We start from the raw sequence: 26300 nt of genomic DNA, 5'->3' as shown, positions 1-26300 counted from the left end.
ACATAGTGTATATACCACAGGGTGTACACAGCACAGAGTGTATATACCACAGGGTGTACACAGCACAGAGTGTATATACCACAGGGTGTATACAGCACATAGTGTATATACCACAGGGTGTATACAGCGCAGGGTGTATATACCACAGGGTGTATACAGCGCAGGGTGTATATACCACAGGGTGTACACAGCGCAGGGTGTATATACCACAGGGTGTACACAGCACATAGTGTATATACCACAGGGTGTATACAGCACATAGTGTATATACCACAGGGTGTATACAGCACAGAGTGTATATACCACAGGGTGTATACAGCACATAGTGTATATACCACAGGGTGTATACAGCACATAGTGTATATACCACAGGGTGTATACAGCGCAGGGTGTATATACTACAAGGTGTATACAGCACATAGTGTATATACCACAGGGTGTATACAGCACAGAGTGTATATACCACAGGGTGTATACAGCGCAGGGTGTATATACCACAGGGTGTATACAGCGCAGGGTGTATATACCACAGGGTGTATACAGCACAGAGTGTATATACCACAGGGTGTATACAGCGCAGGGTGTATATACCGCCGGGTGTATACAGCACATAGTGTATATACCACAGGGTGTATACAGCACATAGTGTATATACCACAGGGTGTATACAGCACATAGTGTATATACCACAGGGTGTATACAGCACATAGTGTATATACCACAGGGTGTATACAGCGCAGGGTTTATATACTACAAGGTGTATACAGCACATAGTGTATATACCACAAGGTGTACACAGCACAGAGTGTATATACCATAGGGTGTATACAGCACATAGTGTATATACCACAGGGTGTATACAGCACATAGTGTATATACCACAGGGTGTATACAGCACATAGTGTATATACCACAGGGTGTATACAGCGCATAGTGTATATACCACAGGGTGTACACAGCACATAGTGTATATACCACAGGGTGTATACAGCACATAGTGTATATACCACAGGGTGTATACAGCGCAGGGTGTATATACCACAAGGTGTATACAGCACATAGTGTATATACCACAGGGTGTACACAGCACAGAGTGTATATACCACAGGGTGTACACAGCACAGAGTGTATATACCACAGGGTGTATACAGCACAGAGTGTATATACCACAGGGTGTATACAGCACAGAGTGTATATACCACAGGGTGTATACAGCACATAGTGTATATACCACAGGGTGTATACAGCACATAGTGTATATACCACAGGGTGTATACAGCACATAGTGTATATACCACAGGGTGTATACAGCACATAGTGTATATACCACAGGGTGTATACAGCACATAGTGTATATACCACAGGGTGTATACAGCACATAGTGTATATACCACAGGGTGTATACAGCACATAGTGTATATACCACAGGGTGTATACAGCACATAGTGTATATACCACAGGGTGTATACAGCACATAGTGTATATACCACAGGGTGTATACAGCACATAGTGTATATACCACAGGGTGTATACAGCACATAGTGTATATACCACAGGGTGTATACAGCACATAGTGTATATACCACAGGGTGTATACAGCACATAGTGTATATACCACAGGGTGTATACAGCACAAAGTGTATACACCGTGTGCAGAATTATTAGGCAAGTTGTATTTTAGAGGATTTTTTTTATTCTTGATCAACAACTATGTTCTCAATCACCCAAAAGACTCAAATATCAAAGCTTAATATTTTTGGCAGTTGGAGGGGTTAATATTTTTGGCAGTTGGAGGGGTTTTTAGATTTGGCTTCTTAGGAGGATCTGTCTGTGCCGGTGACTATTACTGTGCAGAATTATCAGGCAACTTAATAAAATCCAAATCTATTCCCATCTCACGTGTTATTGTCACCAGGAAACCAATATAACTGCACAACATTTAGAAATAAACATTTCTGCGTGCAAAAACAAAACCCAAACAATGAGTGCCCAATATATATATATATCGCCCCCTTTCTTTCTGATGACGCTCAGTAGCCTCCATCCATAGATTCTGTCATTGCTTCATCTGTTTACCATCAACATTGTGTGCAGCAGCCACCAGACTCCACAGCCTCCAGCCACCGCAGCCTCCAGCCACCGCAGCCTCCAGACACTGCTCCCAGAGGTGACTGTTTTCCCTTCCTGTAGAGCTCACATTTTATGAGGGACAACAGGTTCTCTATGGGGTTCAGATCAGGGGAACAAGGGGGCCATGTCATTATTTTTCATCTTTTAGACCTTTACTGGCCGGCCACGCTGTGGAGTAGTTGGATGCATGTGATGGAGCATTGTCCTGCAGGAAAATCATGTTTTTCTTGAGCGATAGCGACTTCTTCCTGTACCACTGCTTGAAGAAGTTGTCTTCCAGAAACTGGCAGTAGGTCTGGGAGTTGAGCTTCCTCCATCCTCAACCCGAAAAGGTCCCACAAGTTGATCTTTGATGATCCCAGCCCGTACCAGTGCCCACCTCCACCTTGCTGGCGTCTGAGTCGGAGTGGAGCTTTCTGCCCTTTACTGATCCAGCCTCGGGCCCATCCATCTGCCCATCAAGAGTCACCCTCATTTCATCATCCATAAAACCTGTGAAGAATGAGTCTTCAGACATTTCTTGGCCCAGTCTTGAGGTTTTCTCTTATGTCTCTTGGTCAGAGGTGGTGGTTTTCGGCCTTCCTTACCTTGGCCTGTCCCTGAGTATGGCACACCTTGTGCTTTTTGATACTCCAGTAACGTTGCAGCTCTGAAATATGGCCAAACTGGTGGCAAATGGCATCTTGGCAGCTTCACGCTTGATTTTCCTCAATTCATGGGCAGTTATTTTGCGCCTTTTTTGCCCAGCACGCTTCTTGCGACCCTGTTGGCTATTTGCCATGAAACGCTTGATTGTTCGGTAATCACGCTTCAAAAGACGGCAATTTCAAGACTGCTGCATCCCTCTGCAAGACATCTCACAATTGTGGACTTTTCAGAGCCCGTCAAATCTCTCTTCTGACCCATTTTGCCAAAGGAAACAAAGTTGCCTAATAATTAAGCCCCCTTATATAGGATGTTGCTGTCATTACACCGCACCCCTCCTCATTACACCGCACCCCTCCTCATTACAGAGACGCACATCACCTGAGTTACTTCATTGGTAGTTGGCTCTCAGCCTATACAGCGTGGAGTAGGACGACATGTATAACAAGTGTCATGGGAGCACAATACTCATCTGCCTAATAATTCTGCACACAGTGAATACAGACACATGGTGTATACAGCGCATGGTGTATATTGGATACAGCGTATACAGCACATAGTGTATACAGCACATAGTCTATACAGCATACAGTGTATACAGCATACAGTGTATACAGCATACAGTGTATACAGCACATAGTGTATACAGCTTATGACCAGCGGGTGTACAGTGATAAGACTGCTGGTGGACACAGGACGGTCAGGAGCAGATGCTGGAGACCGGGCGTCCTGGTAGCTCGGCTGCCCCGCTACACCGGTCAGCAGGTCACACAGTGAATATGGGCTGCTGGTTTATAATCCATCAGATTATTGTGGTAATTCTCTATCTCAGCAAAGACGTGAAATGTGAAAGTAAAATGATTGTGTGTTCAGCAGAGATCTGCCTCCTCCGTACAATCCTGGTCTGGCGCTGTGCAGATTGCCTAGCACAGGGTAGATGAAGAGCAATGTTCCCTAGCTGAGCTGGAGTGAGGCTAGTGCGGGCCCTGCGCCGAGGGGCCACTACCTGCCATTGCCTCTACCATCAGTTGTTCCGTGCTTTACTTTGGTTGCCAGATTTGGCACTTGCACCTTCAGTCTTTGTCCCTTCCTTGCGACTGCAGGGGTTGCTGGACACTCGCCGGGGACTTGGGCTCGTAGCTGGAGCCGGGGAGTCGCTTGTACACGGGAAGATGTGGTAACTGGCCGCCTCTGCCGGGATGGAGATGGACTTTCTGTTCTGGATAAAGACTGGCTTCGCGGAGATGCACTGAGCGTTCGCACTGGAACCACCGGACTCTTGGGAGGTCCACGGCTGACTCTCCGGACATTGGTTCTAGAGGGAATCGGACTTGAAAGAGGAGGAAGCCTCATATGAAGGGATTTAGGCTTGTGGTCAGGGGAAAGCCCAGTACCACCAACAGTAGCTGCCCATGACGGCTGGCACCTATATAAATCAGGAAAAATAACGTAAAATGTATGTCAGGAGGAAGAACAACAACATGCAAAGTACATCAGACACACAGTAATGGGCAGACACGGAGCTAACAAGTCAGGAAACAGCCCCTTAGCATGATACCTATCATGTGTGCAGGCCTAAGGCTGGAGATGGAAAGTCAATGGGTGCAGGCCTAAGGCTGGAGATGGACAGTCATTGGGTGCAGGCCAAAGGCTTGGGATGGACAGTCACTGGGTGCAGGCCTAAGGCTGGGGGTGGACAGCCACTAAGTGCAGGCCTAAGGCTGGGGATGGACAGTCACTGGGTGCAGGCCTAAGGCTGGGGATGGACGGTCACTGGGTGCAGGCCTAAGGCTGGGGATGGACGGTCACTGGGTGCAGGCCTAAGGCTGGGGATGAACAGGCACTGGGTGCAGGCCTAAGGCTGGAGATGGACAGTCATTGGGTGCAGGCCTAAGGCTTGGGATGGACAGTCACTGGGTGCAGGCCTAAGGCTGGGGGTGGACAGGTACTGGGTGCAGGCCTAAGGCTGGAGATGGACAGTCATTGGGTGCAGGCCTAAGGCTTGGGATGGATGGTCACTGGGTGCAGGCCTAAGGCTGGGGGTTGACAGCCACTAAGTGCAGGCCTAAGGCTGGGGATGGACAGTCACTGGGTGCAGGCCTAAGGCTGGGGATGGACGGTCACTGGGTGCAGGCCTAAGGCTGGGGATGAACAGTCACTGGGTGCAGGCCTAAGGCTGGGGATGGACAGGTACTGGGTGCAGGCCTAAGGCTGGAGATGGACAGTCATTGGGTGCAGGCCTAAGGCTTGGGATGGACAGTCACTGGGTGCAGGCCTAAGGCTGGGGATGGACAGTCACTGGGTGCAGGCCTAAGGCTAGGGATGGAAGGTCACTGGGTGCAGGCCTAAGGCTGGGGGTGGACAGTCACTAGGTGCAGGCCTAAGGCTGGGGATGGACAGGCACTGGGTGCAGGCCTAAGGCTGGGGATGGACGGTCACTGGGTGCAGGCCTAAGGCTGGGGATGGACGGTCACTGGGTGCAGGCCTAAGGCTGGGGATGGACGATCACTGGGTGCAGGCCTAAGGCTGGGGATGGACAGTCACTGGGTGCAGGCCTAAGGCTGGGGGTGGACAGCCACTAAGTGCAGGCCTAAGGCTGGGGATGGACAGTCACTGGGTGCAGGCCTAAGGCTGGGGATGGACGGTTACTGGGTGCAGGCCTCAGACTGGGGATGGACAGGCAGTGGGTGCAGGCCTAAGGCTGGGGATGAACAGTCACTGGGTGCAGGCCTAAGGCTGGGGATGGACAGTCACTGGGTGCAGGCCTAAGGCTGGAGATGGACAGGCACTGGGTGCAGGCCTAAGGCTGGGGATGGACAGGCACTGGGTGCAGGCCTAAGGCTGGAGATGGACAGGCACTGGGTGCAGGACTAAGGCTTGGGATGGACAGTCACTGGGTGCAGGCCTAAGACTGGGGATGGACGGTCACTGGGTGCAGGCCTAAGGCTGGGGATGGACAGTCATTGGGTGCAGGCCTAAGGCTGGGGATGGACAGTCACTGGGTACAGGCCTAAGGCTGGAGATGGACAGTCACTGGGTACAGGCCTAAGGCTGGAGATGGACAGTCACTGGGTGCAGGCCTAAGGCTGGGGATGGACAGGCACTGGGTGCAGGCCTAAGGCTGGGGATGAACAGGCACTAGGTGCAGGCCTAAGGCTGGGGATGGACAGTCACTGGGTGCAGGCCTAAGGCTGGGGATGGACAGGCACTAGGTGCAGGCGTAAGGCTGGGGATGGACAGTCATTGGGTGCAGGCCTAAGGCTGGGGATGGACAGGCACTGGGTGCAGGCCTAAGGCTGGGGATGGACAGTCACTGGGTGCAGGCCTAAGACCGGGGATGGATAGTCATTGGATATCATGGATGCAGGCCCAAGGCTGAGGATGGAAAGTCACTGGGTGCAGGCCCAAGGCTGGAGATGGACAGGCACTGGGTGCAGGCCTAAGGCTGGAGATGGATAGGCACTGGGTGCAGGCCTAAGGCTGGAGATGGATAGGCACTGGGTGCAGGCCTAAGGCTGGGGATGGACAGTCACTAGGTGCAGGCCTAAGGCTGGAGTTGGACAGTCACTGGGTGCAGGACTAAGGCTGGGGATGGACAGTCACTGGGTGCAGGCCTAAGGCTGGAGTTGGACAGTCACTGGGTGCCGGCCTAAGGCTGGGGATGGATAGTCATTGGATATCATGGATGCAGGCCCAAGGCTGGAGATGGACAGTTACTGAGTATGACACCTATCATGGGTGCAAGCCTAAAGCTGGGGATGGACAGTCACTGGGTGTCCCGCTTGACAGACAGTCCTGTGGAGTCCGGCTGTAGAAGGTCGCAGCATTTGGCTACACAAGCTGCTCCCTGACTTTCTCTGTTTCCCTGCTTGGGGTTAATTACTTTCTCTTTAGGACCCTGCGGATTTCCTCACCTTTCAGCTGTTAATCATCGGTACTTCCTTGTTAAATACTCTCATTTCCCCGTGCTTTTTGCTGGTGATAGGTTTTAATACCCTTTACAAGTCTTGAGTGCAAGCAGTCAAACTCAATTAGGAATTTGTTGTGTAGATGGAGGGGTCAGGAGTCTGGCTACGTGGTGTCTTGTGTCAGGATGTGAACGGTGAAGAACACCCAATATTGTACCTGTGTAGGAAACGGTGTTCCTGCGAGAACACTCTATGATACTACCTATTAGGCAGGAAATTTAGGTTAGTGTCAGACTATGACCCACTGAGATGGATGAGGGAAAAGAAAGGGGATAATGCCCAGGTGGGTAGGTGGTTGCTAGCACTCCAGGACTTTTGCTTCCGTGTAGAGCATAGGCCCAGGAAACTATATCGCAGCGCGGACGCACTGTCAAAGTCCAAGAGTCCACTGTCTGAGGGTGGAAGGTTCCAAGCCCCTTGGCTTTGGGGGAGGGGGTTGAGTATGCAAGATGGCAGCCGGACACGTCATGGTGGAAGATATGTATCACAGAGGTGGTTATCCTCTGTGATTTAAGCGCCTGAGCTAGCTCCAGTATGTATAGTACTGAGAGTGTTAATAGGGTGTGGCAGGGCTAGGTTTACAAGCAGCCAGAGAGATAGGTGGGACTGCCTGCTCGCATATTACCACCCTATGGCATGGTATGGTGAACATAAAGTCCATGTGATTCATTAGCTGTCTATGTGGAGGTAAGAAGTCCTCCTGTGTGAAGTCTCCATGCTTGGACTTGTAGTGCCTTTGCTAGGACTGTGTATTCTGTTTCCCTGCAGAGAAAGGTTATTTATTTTCCTTGCTTGTGGCTTGTTTTATGGAGCTTGCATGAAGCAGTCCAGACGTTTTTGTATACAATTGCCTCCGATGCCTATATCAATGCCGCCAGGTGAGCCGTGTCCCTACAATATGGTGAAGTAATGGCTGGCTATTGTACGCATAGTAACAGTAATGACTAGTGGTTATATGCCCACAGACAGTAATGACTGGCAGTGTACATCCAGTACCAGTAAGGTAATTAAATAATGGCTGTACCGCCGTTAACAGTAATGACCGGCAGATGTCTGCCCAGTAATATTAATGGTCCAGAACAAATAATGCCCGAAGACAGCAATGGCTGGTGGCTGTGCACTCAATAACAGTAAGTTAATTAAGTAATAATGGCTGGCGGTTATACGTTGTGTGACAGTAATGGCTGGCGGTTGTACGTTGTGTGACAGTAATGGCTGGCGGTTGTACGTTGTGTGACAGTAATGGCTGGCGGTTGTACGTTGTGTGACAGTAATTGCTGGCGGTTGTATGCACGGTGACAGAAATGGCTGGCGGTTATATGACAGAAATGGCTGGCGGTTGTATGCACGGTGACAGTAATGGCTGGTGGCTGTGCACTCAATAACAGTAAGTTAATTAAGTAATAATGGCTGGCGGTTGTATGCACTGTGACAGAAATGGCTGGCGGTTGTAAGCACGGTGACTGTAATGGCTGGCGGTTGTACGTTGAGTAACAGTAATGGCTGGCGGTTGTACGTTGTGTGAAAGTAATGGCTGGCGATTGTATGCACGGTGACAGAAATGGCTGGCGGTTGTATGCACGGTGACAGAAATGGCTGATGACTGTGCACTCAATAACAGTAAGTTAATTAAGCAATAATGGCTGGCAGTTGTATGCACTGTGACAGAAATGGCTGGCGGTTGTATGCACGGTGACAGTAATGGCTGGCGGTTGTACGTTGTGTGAAAGTAATGGCTGGCGGTTGTATGCAAGGTGACAGAAATGGCTGGCGGTTATATGCACGGTAACAGTAATGGCTGGTGGCTGTGCACACAATAACAGTAAGTTAATTAAGTAATAATGGCTGGCGGTTGTATGCACGGTGACAGTAATGGCTGGCGGTCGTACGTTGTGTGACAGAAATGGCTGGCGGTTGTATGCACGGTGACAGTAATGGCAGGTGGCTGTGCACCCAATAACAGTAAGTTAATTAAGTAATAAAGGCTGGCGGTTGTACGTTGTGTGACAGTAATGGCTGGCGGCTGTACGTTGTGTAACAGTAATGGCTGGCGGTTGTACGTTGTGTGACAGTAATGGCTGGCGGTTGTATGCACGGTGACAGAAATGGCTGGTGGTTGTATGCACGGTGACAGTAATGGCTGGCGGTTGTACGTTGTGTGACAGTAATGGCTGGGGGTTGTATGTTGTGTGACAGTAATGGCTAGCGGTTGTATGCACGGTGACAGAAATGGCTGGCGGTTGTATGCACGGTGACAGAAATGGCTGGCGGTTGTATGCACGGTGACAGAAATGGCTGGCGGTTGTATGCACGGTGACAGTAATGGCTGGTGCCTGTGCACTCAATAACAGCAAATTAATTAAGTAATAATGGCTGGCGGTTGTATGTTGTGTGACAGTAATCGCTGGCGGTTGTACGTTGTGTGACAGTAATTGCTGGCGGTTGTATGCACGGTGACAGGAATGGCTGGCGGTTGTATGCAAGGTGACAGAAATGGCTGATGACTGTGCACTCAATAACAGTAAGTTAATTAAGTAATAATGGCTGGCGGTTGTATGCACGGTGACAGTAATGGCTGGTGGCTGTGCACTCAATAACAGCAAATTAATTAAGTAATAATGGCTGGCAGTTGTATGCACTGTGACAGAAATGGCTGGCGGTTGTACGTTGAGTAACAGTAATGGCTGGCAGTTGTACGTTGTGTGATAGTAATTGCTGGTGGTTGTATGCATGGTGACAGAAATGGCTGGCGGTTGTATGCACGGTGACAGAAATGGCTGGCGGTTGTATGCACGGTGACAGTAATGGCTGGTGGCTGTGCACTCAATAACAGTAAGTTAATTAAGTAATAATGGCTGGGGGTTGTATGCACGGTGACAGTAATGGCTGGCAGTTGTACGTTGTGTGACAGTAATGGCTGGCGGTTGTATGCACGGTGACAGAAATGGCTGGAGGTTGTATGCAAGGTGACAGAAATGGCTGGCCGTTGTACGTTGTGTGACAGTAATGGCTGGCGGTTGTATGCAAGGTGACAGAAATGGCTTGCGGTTGTATGCACGGTGACAGTAATGGCTGGCGGTTGTACGTTGTGTGACAGTAAAGGCTGGCGGTTGTATGCAAGGTGACAGAAATGGCTGGCGGTTGTATGCACGGTGACAGTAATGGCAGGTGGCTGTGCACTCAATAACAGTAAGTTAATTAAGTAATAAAGGCTTGCGGTTGTACGTTGTGTGACAGTAATGGATGGCGGTTGTACATTGTGTAACAGTAATGGATGGCGGTTGTACGTGGTCTGACAGTAATGGATGGCAGTTGTACGTGGTGTGACAGTAATGGCTGGCGGTTCTATGCACAGTGACAGAAATGGCTGGTGGTTGTATGCACAGTGACAGTAATGGCTGGCGGTTGCATGCACAGTGACAGTAATGGCTGGCGATGTACGTTGTGTGACAGTAATGGCTGACGGTTGTATTTTGTGTGACAGTAATGGCTAGCGGTTGTATGCACGGTGACAGAAATGGCTGGCGGTTGTATGAACGGTGATAGAAATGGCTGACGGTTGTATGAACGGTGACAGAAATGGCTGGCGGCTGTGCACTCAATAACAGTAAGTTAATTAAGTAGTAATGGCTGGCGGTTGTACGTCGTATGACAGTAATGGCTAGCAGTTGTACGTCGTGTGACAGTAATGGCTGGCGGTTGTACGTCACGTGACAGTAATGGCTGGCGGTTGTACGTCGCGTGACAGTAATGGCTGGCGGTTGTACGTTGTGTGACAGTAATTGCTGGCGGTTGTATGCACGGTGACAGAAATGGCTGGCGGTTGTATGCACGGTGACAGTAATGGCTGGTGGCTGTGCACTCAACAACAGTAAGTTAATTAAGTAATAATGGCTGGCGGTTGTATGCACTGTGACAGAAATGGCTGGGGGTTGTATGCACGGTGACTGTAATGGCTGGCGGTTGTACGTTGAGTAACAGTAATGGCTGGCAGTTGTACGTTGTGTGAAAGTAATGGCTAGCGATTGTATGCACGGTGACAGAAATAGCTGGCGGTTGTATGCACGGTGACAGAAATGGCTGGCGGTTGTATGCACGATGACAGTAATGGCTGGTGGCTGTGCACTCAATAAGAGCAAATTAATTAAGTAATAATGGCTGGCGGTTGTATGTCGTGTGACAGTAATGCATGGCGGTTGTACGTTGTGTGACAGTAATGGCTGGCGATTGTACGTTGTGTGACAATAATGGCTGGCGGTTGTACGTTGTGAGACAGTAATGGCTGGCGGTTGTACGTTGTGAGACAGTAATTGCTGGCGTTGTACGTTGTGAGACAGTAATTGCTGGCGTTGTATGCATGGTGACAGAAATGGCTGGCGGTTGTATGCACGGTGACAGAAATGGCTGGCGATTGTATGCACGGTGACAGAAATGGCTGACTGTGCACTCAATAACAGTAAGTTAATTAAGTAATAATGGCTGGAGGTTGTATGCACTGTGACAGAAATGGCTGGCGGTGGTATGCACGGTGACAGTAATGGCTGGCGGTTGTACGTTGTGTGAGAGTAATGGCTGGCGGTTGTACGTTGTGTGAAAGTAATGGCTGGCGGTTGTATGCACGGTGACAGAAATGGCTGGCAGTTGTATGCATGGTGACAGAAATGGCTGGCGGTTGTATGCACGGTGACAGAAATGGCTGGCGGTTGTATGCACGGTGACAGAAATGGCTGGAGGTTGTATGCACTGTGACAGAAATGGCTGGCGGTTGTATGCACGGTGACAGTAATGGCTGGCGGTTGTACGTTGTGTGAGAGTAATGGCTGGCGGTTGTACGTTGTGTGAAAGTAATGGCTGGCGGTTGTATGCACGGTGACAGAAATGGCTGGCAGTTGTATGCATGGTGACAGTAATTGCTGGTGGCTGTGCACTCAATAACAGTAAGTTAATTAAGTAATAATGACTGGCGGTTGTATGCACTGTGACAGAAATGGCTGGCGGTTGTATGCATGGTGACAGTAATGGCTGGTGGCTGTGCACTCAATAACAGTAAGTTAATTAAGTAATAATGGCTGGCGGTTGTAAATCGTGTGACAGTAATGGCTGGCGGTTGTACATTGTGTGACAGTAATGGCTGGCGGTTGTACATTGTGTGACAGTAATGGCTGGCGATTGTACGTGGTGTGACAGTAATGGCTGGCAGTTGTACGTTGGGTGACAGTAATGGCTGGTGGTTTCACCCCCAGTAAGAGTAAGGGCTGGTAGCTGTACACCCGATAACAGTAATGCCTTGCAGTTGCAGGATTTCTCCTGCTGGTATGTCGGTGTGCCCTAAAGCTGAATTTTCATCTTTTGTACGTATTTAGCAGGTTCCCCTGCGCTCTTGCATGACTTACCTAGAATGTAACTGATTCTTAAGCATTCAGATAACTCATGTAAAAAAACAAAGTCCATGTCTGCACACACTGGTGACCCTGGAGCTCCTAGACTGATGACCATCACCACCAGATCAGGGGGATTCATCTGGACTCGCATACTCCTCTGCCCATAACTTACTGGGTGAGCAGATCCATATCCACTAATACTCACATTTAACCAGTACACCCAGTAACAACAGTTTAGTCAATCTGCTCATCTATATCCCTGGCCACAACCTTAAGAACTATTGCTTGTAGGCATCTGAGAACGTCCCTTCTCTATTGGTATTTCCATGATGAAGACCACACACTACATCCTGGTCACTCTTACCTTAGGGCAGCTGTGGATTCCTTCAATTTGCTAACACTTGGAGATGGTGGCCCCAGCAGCCGTGACTCATTGACTGGTGTGATGGGACGTGGGATTTTGCTTTTCGAATACTCTTCCTTTCTCATGCACAATGGTTTCTCTTTCCCAACTTTTCTAGGGTTTGAGTCCTCAAGTTCAGGAGTATCTTCTTCAGACCCTGTTGTAGACAATGTCTCAGATGTTCTCCTCCGGTCTTCACTGGAGGAAGCAGATGATGAACCAGCTGAAGCCAAACGCTGGAGTCGGATCTGCCTTTTCTCCATCACCAGGCGAGCTAGATCCAGTTGCTTTGTTCTCTTTTGGAACCTCTCTTTAGCAGAATTGGACATAGACCTATCTGACCCTGTGTCCTCCTCTGACAGGAATACAGGGATGCGACTTCTAAAGCGCACCCCAGCAGCTTGGCTCGGAGCCTTGCTGGTGCCATGCTCGGTATAATTAAGGCGATGGGTGGAAAGCACAATCTTTTCCTGCTTGGTGTTTTCATTCATCATATCTTTCTCCAGCTGCTCTTCGGATCTGCTTACTCCATTAACTTCTTGTGGATCCTGCTGATGATCCTCCAAATGATGTGCTGACATTGCATAGGGGTCAATCTCAACTGTTTCCACCGCAGAGGTAATAGTGCCCTTCTGTCTCTGTACACCACACTCCTCAATTTCATCAATAATGGCCTCTTCTAACTGTCCTAGGGCTGGATGTTCCTCCAATCTTATCAGCTGCCCGGTGGAAGACATAACATTTAGGTGAGTCTTTTCAGCAATGTGAACAAATGTGCGTTCGACTTTGGTAAAGGGGGAAGAGGCGGCAGCGGTGGCAGCAGTGATGCAAAGTGGTTTTGGTTCTGATTTAAGTATGGAAGATAAAGTACCTGGTTCAGACACATCCAACTGACTGCACGTGGGTTGGGGCTTCTCTCCTTGAGGTGTCAAAGCAGCAAGAGTTCCCAGGTCAAGATCTGGCATGAGTTCATTAGTGACTGGTGACTTCTTCATGTCTCCAGGAGAAAACAGCACTAAGGTCTTTGAGCCTTCCTCCAGTTCTAGGTCATTCTCTGCCGTGGAGGCTCTTCCTCTAGAATCCTTCTGGTCATCTGCCAGTAAAGTAGAAGGAGCCCCTTCCTGACTCCTCTCTGTACTCTTCTGACTGACATCACTGCTGGATCCACTATGCAGCTCTATGTCCTCCACCAGAAGTTCGGCCTCCTCTTCCTCTGTCTCCTCCTCAGTTTCTTCATCCCGTGGACATCTGCCATTGATTATGATGTGGGGTTCAGGAGCATGCATGGCAGGCAGGACTACACTGGAAAAGTCTACCTTCTTCATCCTGTGAGGAACGCGCAGGAGCTCTTTGCTATCTGATATGTCTTTCTTAAAGTCTTGGTAAGACAAGTTTAAAGGCACGACCTTGGGCATTCCTTTAATTTCAAAGTGCTTGAGGTTCAGGACCTGCGTGACAGAAATACCACAGATTACAGAAAGACACAAATCATACAAATCCACGGTGAGAGGGGACCACGCACCCGACCTGAGGAGCAAGAAGCACTGCATACAATATACAATACCTATACAGTGTGTCCACCCATATCCTGTCCACCGCCATTAACTTGAGAACGGCGGCAGCTATAGGCACAGAAGTGGTGTCTAGGTATAGTAAAGTAGCCATGCGCTACGCAATGTGTCGATTCGTATTGAATTGATGATGCCCTACAACTTTGTCATTCACTTTTTTTTTCTCTCTCGTTTAGTTTTCGAGATAAAAATGCTAACTCCATTGTTTTCCGCCAGGTGTCTCTATAGGTGGTTTCACTGCGTAGCGCATGGCTACTTTACTATACCTAGACACCACTTCTATGCCTATAGCTGCCGCCGTTCTCAAGTTAATGGCGGTGGACAGGATATGGGTGGACACACTATATACATGTCTGCAGCAGAAAGACCTGACTATGACACTTCAGATCCCCATTCCCATACATGATGAATTGGTTAAGGATGGAAAGTGTGCAGCAAAATCCAAGCTGGGTCCCGAGTAAATGTGATACAAAAAATAAATTACAATAAAATATTAACATAATAATCATCATACATGTTACCGGGGGCGGCTTATAGTCAGAAAAACACATACGACTGCATAGTGTTACTGAACAGCACCCACCATACCATAGCCAATAATACATTGCAAAACAATGCCGCCACTCCATGACCAAATATCACCACCATCCTGTTACTGAGCAAAGTCCACTACACCAGGACCAGTGGATTCACACCACAAATCCCCCCCAAAATCTGCAGTGTGTGAACTTTGCCTAAAGTAGGGATTTCCTTCTTCGTGCCCCTCACCACACACAATATACGTTATCACATCTGTCTCCCCCATATAATGGGAACGATTATGACCCTCTTCATAGCTTTAGGATCTACAGTATAGTAAAACTCTGCAAAGTACAGGGTTAATACATACACACACACACACACACACACACACTGATGGCACAGCACATGGGCAAAAATACACACACACACACACAGTGATGGCACAGCACAGGGGTAACAGAGACACACGCACACACACACACACACACTGATGGCACGGCAAATGGACAAAACACACACACACTGATGGCACAGCACAGGGGCAACAGGCACACACACACGCACACACATACAGAGTGATGGCACAGCACAGGGACAACAGACACAGACAGACACAGTGATGGCACAGCACAGGGGCAACAGACACAAACAGTGATGTAACAGCACAGGGGCAACAGACACACACACACACAGGGTGATAGCACAGCACAGGGGCAACAGACACTCACACACACACACACACACACACAGGGATGGCACAGCACAGGGGCAACAGACACGAACACAGACTAATGGCACAGCACAGGGGCAACAGACACACGCACACACACACACACACTGATGGCACAGCAAATGGACAAAACACATACACACACACTGATGGCACAGCACATGGGCAACAGACACACACACATACACACACAGTCATGGCACAGCACAGGGACAACAAACACAGACAGACACAGTGATGGCACAGCACATGGGCAACAGACACACACACACACAGTGATGGCACAGCACAGGAGCAACAAACACACACACAGTGATAGCACAGCATAGGGGCAACACACACACAGGGTGATGGCACAGTACAGGGACAATAGACACACACACACACACACACACAAACACAGTGATGGCACAGCACAGGAGTAACACACACAGTGATGGCACAGCACAAGGCAGTTTCTTTCTGTAGTGTTACAGGCAGACATTTGTACATTATGATACTCACCTGCTCCTGTGCTGTGAGAGATGATGATAGTGGCTCCGGCCTCACTGTTGCACTTCCTGTGAGTCTTCCTGGCTGCTCCTTCTGTCCTCTGCATTTTTCTTTCTATTCCTTCTGTTCTCCGCTTTTCACTCACTGGTTTTCTGCTCTCTATTTGCTTTTCTCTCTTTTCTGTGGTCTCTACCCCTGCTCCAGTCCAGCAATGTTTTCCTTTTCATCATTTCATTCTCCCGCGGCTGTACTGAACAAGCACCACCCCCTCTCCTGATTGGCTGTTTTCCTCCTGGCATCTCTGACAGCTCTCTGATTGGAGGAAGAAGCTGCCTGGCCACTCCCTCCTCTTCAGCACAGGTCACGCACAGTGTGCAGTGTGGGCGAGTCTGCATCTCTGCGTTGGCCAGCCTGCAGCTATACAAACAGTGCCGGCACCCAGCAGCGTTAATCAGCTGCTTGGTGATGGCCCGGGGGCATGATGCATGAAAGTGAAAACGCAGACACCGCGGGCAGTCGCCCCGGGCCCCTCCAGCTCGTGGGCCCCGTAGCAGTGGCGTGGTCTGCCTCTATTGACGGTACGATACTGGGTCGAGGCTTCATCCAGCACAGAATGAAAGGTAAGACTTCACTTTTATCACTACATAAAAAACAGAAGATTTTGTGCATGCACCAGAAGTATAGAAAGGCCGGTCCATCCTGACAGTATCTCCTTGACGCGTTTCATGTCACTAGGAACATCTACTCACAGCTGAGGAGACAACTAGGAGGAGAACAGATGTAGACCTGTGTCAACAGATAAAAGGAGAGGTTACATCTGCTTTCCTCTTAGAGGTCTCCTCAGCTATGGTAAGCGCTCCTAGTGAAATAAAACGAGATGCTGGGATGATGTTATTTAGGGTGTGATCATGATATATAGGGTGTGACCATGTTATATAGGATCTATGCGTGTGTTCTATGTGTGCAGCTCCATAAAGTGCAGCTCCATAAAGTGCAGCTCCATAAAGTGCACAACAGGAATATACCAGAAATGTCCCACAAGTGACCAGACGGTACGAGCTACACCTGTTTATTAACTGTACTTACCGCTATATTTTCCCACACTCCCTGTTTCACCACACTTACATCTGCCCTTACATTTTGCTCCCTTAAACCTTGCTCTGCTTCATTATCCCTAAACACCGGCACTCTGCAATCAAATAATTGGCTTCCCTCTCCTTATACCCCTTTGTATCGCCAGCATCCCTACACCGCTCTCCCTCCTCCCTGCAGGGACACCCACTCACTCACCACCACGGCCGGCCCACACAATGCTGCCTGGCTTCCCCACAGTCTCCTCGTCGGTGTTCTCTGCTTCCCCCTCCCAGAACCTGTGCACGCTGCACAGATCTTTCAGGAGTGCTCCTAGGGCATGCGCGCGCATCGCTGCCCTTCTCTTAAAGGGCCAGCATGTCACTTCCTGGAAGTGCCCCTCAATCTATCGCTGAGAGGCACTGGGTACTTAAGGCTCTCTCACACTAGGGGAGGTGCCTGATCAACATAATTAGTTAGTGGTTTGTTCCCTAGATAGCTAGTTGTCAGGTCCCTTTGTCCGCAGTGTGTCCACGTGTCAGTGTGCAGTGCCCTTTGCATTATTCCAGGCCTCGTCGGTACTCATGTCCGTTCACACTTGCCGGGCTATCTGCCTCAACTATCCCTGTGGTCCAAGCTATATTAGTGACTGTGTGCATCCACCCTGGCCATGGCATCTGCCTCAGCCTTTCCCATAGTCCCTGCTGCACTAGAGACTGTGCCTGTTTGTACCCGTGTGCATCCCTGCCCTGAGGATCAACTGAAACAGTCTTGATCACTGGCGTCGGAGTGGTACCTGGCGTCTGCCTCGCGGTGGGCGTTTAGTCAAGCCCCTCCCTCTGAAGGTTGAGTCCGGGTCCCCTCTGTAGACCAGAGGGTCCTACTTTCCGCTTTACCATCTCCAGCGGTACAGTTTGATCAGGCCATGGACTCCGCTGCCTCCGGCTCTCCGCCTCTGCCAGAACTATACTGTGAGATGTCGCAAATGCGGGAACAGCAAATTCAAAATCATCTACGTTAGTGAATATCTGTCTTAACGCTCCAGCTCCTGCTCCACTTGTATTCGGACCTCGCTTGTCTGCCCCACTTCGCTTTGATGGCGACCACAAGCAATGCAGAGGTTTTATCAACGACTGCACCCTGCTCTTTGAACTGCTGGCCCATCAGTTTTCTTCAGATTGGTCCAAAATGGCGTTCCTGATATCGCACCTCGGTGAGGAAGCTCTTGATTGGGTCAATCCCCTGTGGGAGAGAAATGATCCAATTACTGCTGACATCCTGGAATTTTTGCAGGCCTTCTGGAAAGTTTTTGTTGAGCTGGGCCGTGTTGTGTCTCCTGCGTCCTCCCTTTTGCAGTTGCACCAAGGAGTCCAGACTGTGGGTCAATATGCGGTTCAATTCCACACTCTTTTTTCAACTTGGATGGAAGAATCAGGCACTGTCCACCTTTTTGGAAGGTTTACCCAGGAGAATCAAGGACGAACTGCCCAGTCGTGACATTCCCATTACTCTGGAGGATCTTATCACTTTAACCACATGAGTTGATCGCAGGTTCCAGTTACGATCCAAGGAAGTTTCCCGTGAAAGGAAACCAATGTGCCTGGCTTCAGTGTTCCGAAGACTGTTGGTTTCGCAGGCTCCAGTTTCTACCCCGGTTCCTGAACCCATGCAAGTGGGTGATATCAAGATGTGTGAACAACAACAAGGACATAGCCGAGCCTTGGGGTTGTACTTTTACTGTGGAGGAGCAGAGCACTTCATCCAGACCTGTCCTTTGAGACCGGAACTCTTACCTTGGCCTCAGTAGGGGGGGGGGGGCTCCCTCAGCGAAAGCAGTTCCTCTTCTTCGTTGGCCTTGTCTGTGTCCATATCGTATGGAGGAGTTCAGTTCTCTAAAACAGCTCATTTATACTCCGGTTCTGTTGGAGGTTTCGTTCAGCGAGCTGTGGTGAAACGTTACTAGATCCCCATCCGATGCCTTCTGAAGCCCTTGTCAGTGTTGTCTGTGGATGGAATACTCCTGTCCAAACTCATATACTTCGTTTCTGAGCCTGTGGAACTATGTATGGGAGATACACATTCGGAGAATATCTCCTTCCTTGTTCTTCCAAGTTTGTCTTGTCCGCTTCTTCTAGGTCTGTCTTGTGTAGTGCCCGATCCCGGTTCCAGCGTGGTATTCCCACGCGACCCCGCTCCTAGGTCCTGGGTGGAGGCGCACTCCCTCTCACCTGCCATGTCCCCGCGTGGTATCCCATACGTCCCCGCTTCCAGGCTCCGGCGGGGGCGCCCTCCCTCTCACTTGCCCGGTGGTCCCTCTCGCTCCTTTCCTGTCCCGGAATCTGCCGCAGCCTTCTCCTGCTTCCCGGCCTTGAGCAGTTCTGCTGTGACCGTCCGTCCATAGGGTACACACAGGAGGCACCTTACAGAAGGCACCTGAGCAACGTTGCCTATTGTACGTTGCTAGTTCTCTGGCCCCTGTATGTTACGGTGTCTAGTCCTAGTACCAGTTTCGTGCGTCTAACCTCTGTCTCCTCCTGGAGCCTGCTCTCTACCACCACCTCTGTGCTGCCACGCCAGAGCCACTTCATCCGTGCTGCCTCGTCAGAGCTATCACCATCCGTGCTGCCAAGTACGAGTGACCATCACCGTGCTGCCACTACCAAGCACACCTGCAGCAGACTTAAGAGACTAATCCCGTCCGTAAGAGACTATCTCCTCAGGTCCCTGGCTGCCATGCATTCAGGCCTTCTGTTGGAGTGCCACACAGCCCCTGTACAGGGGTTCGCTGCTGGTTGCTCCTTCAGGGGAGTCTGTTGCTTAGTCCAGTGTGTCCACCCGCTGGGAAAAAGCCTACCCGCCAGACAGACAGACATGCAGCAGGAGCTCACCCACCAACGGGATACTCAGGCGAAACTAGTGACACAAATGAAATCCGGAGCATCCCGTCTGGCGTCCATGCAGGCATCTGGATCTTCTGACTCTCCTCAGCTTGTTGAGATGCAGAGGGAACTCTCCCGTCAGCATGAAGCACAAATACGCATGTCTAAATACATGGCACCCGTAGACTCCAGTCTGTACACCATGCAGAACCCGGCTCCGTCTGCTACTCCAGATCCTGTAGGGATGTTGACTTGCCTCTCCAGATCTCGCCTGGCTTCTCCCCCAATGTATGGAGGAAACCCAAGATTATGCAGAGGATTTTTGAACCAATGCTCCAAAGTGGCATTCATCATATCGCATCTGACCGGACAGGCCCTGAAATGGATGAATCCCGTCTGGGAGAAGAACGACCCGATCGTCCACCCCCTGTTCACCTTCCTAGTTACCTTCCGCAAGGTATTTGACGAGCCGGGACGTCTCGCCTCTGCCACCTCTTCGCTCATAAAGGTCCACCAAGGGAATCTCACTGTGGGACAGTACGCCATCAAGTTCCGTACCCTGTCCTCCGAACTCGGATGGAACAATGAGGCGTTGGTAGCCGCCTTCTGGAAGGAATTGTCTGGCGGGACCAAGGATGAACTGGACAGTCGGGATGTACCTTCCTACCTGGAAGACATCTCCCTGGCAACCTGCATTGACTTGTGCTTCTAAGAGCGTGCCACAGAAGTCACCCGAGAGAGGAGAACCTCATGTCTGGCACCCACCTTCCAGCAGCCCATGTTGACTCATTCCACGAGGACTACTATCCCGCACAAGCCCATGGAGGTGGATCAAGTCGCAGAGCTTCCAGGGATGGCTCATGTTCTGCTGCTGGGGGTACAATAGCTTCGGTTGCACAAGCTGGTATTGGACTGTGACTCAGGAGATATACTCTAATAGGGAGTGCACTGTCATGACAATTGTCTGATCCTGGTACATCCCTCTCGCCCGCCTGCTGCGCTGGCTAATCTCCCGAGCCTTGCATCCACATACTGGGCTTACGCCGAGTTCTTTGATAAAAAGGAGGCTGAGACGTTGCCGCCTCATAGGCCCCATATCTGCCCTATTGACCTTTTTCCTGGGTCAATCCCCACTCGGGGACACATCTATCCCCTATTGCAAGAGGAAACCCAAGCCATGTCTGAGTATGTAAAGGAGAACCTGGCCTGAGGCATCATCCAGAAGTCCTCTTCTCCCGCTGGAGCAGGCTTCATCTTTGTCAAGAAAAAGTGTCGCGGGCGGCGGGGCGCTGCGCTCACCACGCTCGGGTCCGGCGGTGCTGCTGCTGCTCGGTGGTGGCTCGAGCGGTGGGCTGGATCCCGGGGACTCAAGCGACGTTCCTCGCCCGTGAGTGAAAGGGGGTGGTTTGGGTTTAGGGATATTGTCCGTGACGCCACCCACGGTTGGGGTGAGATTGGTGACACCACCGCTGCCCTGGACGGGGATCCCGGGAGCGATGACAGGGAGCAGCTAGGATGTTGGTCCTTCCCTCCGTGGGTAGGGGGTTGGTTGTCCAGGGGCCCAGTGAGGGAGGTAGGGATGGATGTCAGGCGGGTTACGGGTCCTGGTGAGGTGCAGGGTCGTGGGGGCAGCGCTGTGCCGCACGGCACGGTGGTACTCACTCAGCCAATGACGAATGCAAAGTCTCCGGTAAAACAAACGGCTGGACGGACGGGTCCCACAGACGGCTGTGGTGTTTCTCCTCCCGGCAGGTTGATGGTGACTGCCTTTCCCTGCACCTGTGTTGTGTTACAGTTCCAATGGCTTCCCACCGGTAACCCGCTCCCCAGCTTGGATGGAGGCTGAGGGAGCCCCTTTTGCCCGCAGGCTCTGGCCCTGGGAACTGTAGCCTTGGTGGTGACTGTGTTTCCCTCTACGGTTTGAGCGGTTGCCTTCAATCGGGTCTTGACTGCTGGGAAACCCCGGAGGTTCCCTACGCTAACGGATTTGACATATTCAGCTGCGACTCCTAGCCTTGTCGGGCTCCGTAAGCCCTGCCGGATGGTGCTGGCTTCTCTTTACTCTCCGATCTGGTACCGCCGGGCCACCGCCCGTCCACGGTCCATACGGTTTGCTCCAATTAGCCTCTCCTGCAGACGGTCACCACCGTCTGCCAACCTTGCTGTTCCGTCCGGGCCACACACCCGGACGCCGTCAGACTGCTCCTCTACCACTTTACTTCCTCACTCCAACTCCTCTCCAAACTAATCTGAACTCCTTTTCCCGCCTCCAGGACTGTGAACTCCTCGGTGGGCGGGACCAACCACCTGGCCCACCCCCTGGTGTGGACATCAGCCCCTGGAGGAAGGCAACAAGGATTTTGTGTTTGGCTTCGGTGTGCCTAACTGGGGTGTGGGGTGTGTTGGTGTAGTTCTGTGACGACCTGGCTTGTCCAGGGCGCCACAAAAGGATGGGTCTCTGCAGCCTTGTATTGACTACTGGGGACTGAATAAGATCACTGTCAAGAATAAATACCCTCTGTCTCTTATCCCGAACTATTTCACCGACTTCGAGGCTCCAGGATCTTCTCTAAGCTTGATCTTCAGGAAGCAAACAATTTGGTCCAGATCCAGTCTGGTGACGAATGGAAGACAGCGTTCAACACTCGTGACAGATACTATGAATATAGAGTGATGCCTTTCGGGCTCAGTAACGCTCCTGCTGTTTTCCAAGAATTCATAAATGACATATTCCGTGCCCTCCTTTACATCTGCCTGGTTGTATACTTGGACAACATCCTCATCTTTTCTCCAGATCTGCCTACCCACCAGAAGAATGTTCATTTGGTCCTTCAGAGGTTGAGGGAGAAATGCCTCTATGCTAAGCTTGAGAAGTTACCTGTTCAAGCAGACCTCATTGCCCTTCCTAGGCTACATAATCTCCAATACTGTTCTGAAGATGAACCCAGACAAAGTAACATCCATACTGAAGTGGCCCCATACGGATGGGTTGAAGGCTATCCAGCAGTTCCTGGGATTCGCCAATTATTACAGGCAATTCATCCCACACTTCTCATCTCTAGTACGTCCCATCTCATCTCTCACCCGCAAAGGGGAGAATCCGAACAAATGGACCTCGGAGGCTGAAGACTCCTTCTTGTCTCTCAAACGGGCTTTCCTTTCTGCTCCATAATTGCATAGACCCGACACCAGCAAACAGTTCATCCTTGAGGTGGATGCCTCTTCCTCCAGTGCCTATTATGCAACGTTGCGTATTGTGCATTGCTAGTTCTCAGGTCCCTGTACGTTACTGTGTCTAACCCTAGTACCAGTCTCGTGTGTCTAGCCTCTGTCTCATCCTAGAACCTGCTCTCTACCATCTGTCCAGGTCTTCTGGAGGTACCATCTTGCCATCCGGTCCTGTCTCCTGCCTGTCAGCCAGCTACTATTGATTTTGTCGACAGGAAAGAGGAATCTTGAGGTGTCCCTGAATCCTCTGTGACATCAATCCGGAGAAGAGATCTCATTCTGGCCTTTTGAAGAGGAGGCATAAGGGGGGCTGGGTAATGTAGCGCCGGCATCTCTGCACCGCTCTCCCTCCTCCCTGCAAGGACGTCTACTCACTCACCACTTCGGCTGGCCCGCACAATGGTGCCTGGCTTCCTTACAGTCCTCCACATGGGTGTTCTCTGCTTCTACCTCCTGGGGCCTGCACGCTGCACAGGTCCTCTGGGAGTGCTCCCAGAGCATGTGCATGCACTGCTGCCCTTCTCTTAAAAGTGCCAGCATGAAAATTCCTGGCAGTGACTCAAACTATCGCTGAGAGGCACTAGGTACTTAAGGTTCTCTCCCACTAGGGGAGGTGCCTGATGAACATGATTAGTTAGTGGCTTGTTCCCTAGCCAGCTAGTTATTATATCCCCTTGTCCACTGTGCGCAGTGTGACCATGTTATATAGAGGTGTGACATTGCTATATAGGGTGTGACATTGCTATATAGGGTGTGATCATCTAATATATAAAGCTGAGTGTATGTATGTATATATGTATATGTATGTATGTATGTATGTATGTATGTGTGTGTATGTATATGTGTGTGTGTGTGTGTGTGTGTGTCTGTCCACTAAAGGAATTTGCACTGTCGCATTTACAATCACAAAATATTGCACAGACACCTCATGTGACTCACGGAATGTCTTAGACTGTTTTGACAAGAAAATGTTTCTGTGAGAGAAAGAAATCCTTTATTTATATACTTTGGAGTTATATTTGAGGGGATCCTTGGAATACCTGGTGGAACCAGGGGATCTTTTTTGTCGACTCCTAAGTAACTATTATTGATTATCTGAGGAACATTCGTTCACAGTGACCTGAAGACGGGTGAGACTGTTCCTTATTATTCCCTATCTAGCAATCTATTATTGGGGATTGTTTTGCTGCTGTTCTAATACTATTGTCTTTCTGTGAAAGAATATTCCTACTAATGAACTATATAGGATATCACAGGTAGTGACATTTTTAGGCGCCGCTGCGCTATAATTGTTGTTTGTCTCTTTTTAATCTATCATATTAAAAGTTATATTTTAGGCGTGTTAATTTGCTGGGTTACCTAGCTATTTATAGACAAGGAACGAGACAGACGGGGAACGAGACAGACGGGGAACGAGACAGACGGGGAACGAGACAGACGGGGAACGAGACAGACGGGAGAAAGAAACAGACGAGGAAACAGACAAGGAAAGAGACAGACGGGGAACGAGACAGACGGGGAACGAGACAGACGGGGAACGAGACAGACGGGGAACGAGACAGACGGGGAACGAGACAGACGGGGAACGAGACAGACGGGGAACGAGACAGACGGGGAACGAGACAGACGGGGAACGAGACAGACGGGGAACGAGACAGACGGGGAACGAGACAGACGGGGAACGAGACAGACGGGGAACGAGACAGACGGGGAACGAGACAGACGGGGAACGAGACAGACGGGGAACGAGACAGACGGGGAACGAGACAGACGGGGAACGAGACAGACGGGGAACGAGACAGACGGGGAACGAGACAGACGGGGAACGAGACAGACGGGGAACGAGACAGACGGGGAACGAGACAGACGGGGAACGAGAGACGGGAGAAAGACAGACGGGAGAAAGACAGACGGGAGAAAGAAACAGACGAGGAAACAGACGGGGAACGAGACAGACGGGGAACGAGACAGACGGGGAACGAGACAGACGGGGAACGAGACAGACGGGGAACGAGACAGACGGGGAACGAGACAGACGGGGAACGAGACAGACGGGGAACGAGACAGACGGGGAACGAGACAGACGAGGAACGAGACAGACGGGAGAAAGAGACAGACGGGAGAAAGAGACAGACGGGAGAAAGAGACAGACGGGAGAAAGAGACAGACAGACAGAGCTAGAGAGAGAGACAGACACAGATAGAGACAGACAGACACAGAGAGAGAGAGACATACACAGAGACACACAGAGAAAGAGAGAGACAGAGAGATAGAGACAGACAGACACACAGAGACAGACAGGGAAAGAGACAGACAGACAGAGACTGGGAGAGAGACAGAGACACAGTTACTATCCCGGGTACTACAGCTAGTATTATATAAAATTGTAACCATGCCATGTTATTCAGGGGTATAGTCATGTAAAGGGTGTGACCATGTTATATATAGACTGCCTAAGTTATACAGGGTTGTGACCATGTTATATAGGGAGTGTGACCATGTTATATAGGGGTGTGGCCATGTTATAAAGGGGTGTGACCATGTTATATAGGGTGTGAACATGTTATATAGGGAGTGACCATGTTATATAGGGTGTGAACATGTTACATAGGGTGTGACCATGTTATACAGGGAGTGACCATGCTATATAGGGAGTGACCATGTTATATAGGGTGTGACCATGTTATATAGGGGTGTGACTATGTTATATATGGTGTGACCATGTTATATAGGGGTGTGACCAAATTATATAGGCTGTGACCATGGTATATAGGGGTGTGTTCATGTTATATAGGGGTGTGACCATGTTATAGAGGGTGTGACCATGTTATATAGGGTATATGAAATTGCAGAGAAATGGCACTCACTTGGTTGTTGCTGTGCAAGGGTGATGTTTATTTCAAACATTGTAGGTGCGAAACGGCCGTTTTCTGACGTGTCCGGTGAGTACTCCCTCCCCGCCGGCCCCCACACATGTAACCCCCACGTTTGAAATAAACATCACCCTTGCACATCAACAACCCGGTGAGTGCCATTTCTCTGCAATTTCATATGTAATATTGTCTTTCTCCTTGATGTGCACCCTGGAGCAGCACCGATTTTCTGCCTATGTGGGATGGACTTTAAAGCGGGTGATTTGATTGTGTCAAGTAGTGCCCTGGATTCCTCCCTGACTTTTGAAGTTTTTTCATGTTATATAGGGGTGTGACCATGTTATATAGGGGTGTGACCATGTTATATAGGGATGTGACCATGTTCTATAGGATGTGACCATGTTATA

The 26300-nt window shown here is 50.1% G+C and overlaps 1 protein-coding gene across 3 annotated transcripts in view; it reads right to left on the bottom strand.

Annotated features, from left to right (window-relative positions):
• Window positions 1-1586: 1586 nt before the first annotated feature.
• TTBK1 (tau tubulin kinase 1) overlaps window positions 1587-26300 on the bottom strand; it is a 250497-nt gene continuing 225783 nt past the window's right edge. For all 3 annotated transcript variants that reach the window (XM_075338944.1, XM_075338943.1, XM_075338945.1), the window contains 2 exons: window positions 12489-13975; window positions 1587-4201 (listed from right to left, as the gene is read on the bottom strand). In XM_075338944.1, the coding sequence (XP_075195059.1) occupies window positions 3778-4201; window positions 12489-13975 (1911 nt within the window). In that variant the 3' untranslated portion in view covers window positions 1587-3777. The remainder of the gene's footprint in view (window positions 4202-12488; window positions 13976-26300) is intronic.

The sequence above is a fragment of the Anomaloglossus baeobatrachus genome, chromosome 3 (genome assembly GCF_048569485.1).
Source record: "Anomaloglossus baeobatrachus isolate aAnoBae1 chromosome 3, aAnoBae1.hap1, whole genome shotgun sequence".
Classification (NCBI taxonomy): domain Eukaryota; kingdom Metazoa; phylum Chordata; class Amphibia; order Anura; family Aromobatidae; genus Anomaloglossus; species Anomaloglossus baeobatrachus.
This window is presented reverse-complemented; position numbering and strand designations above follow the sequence as displayed.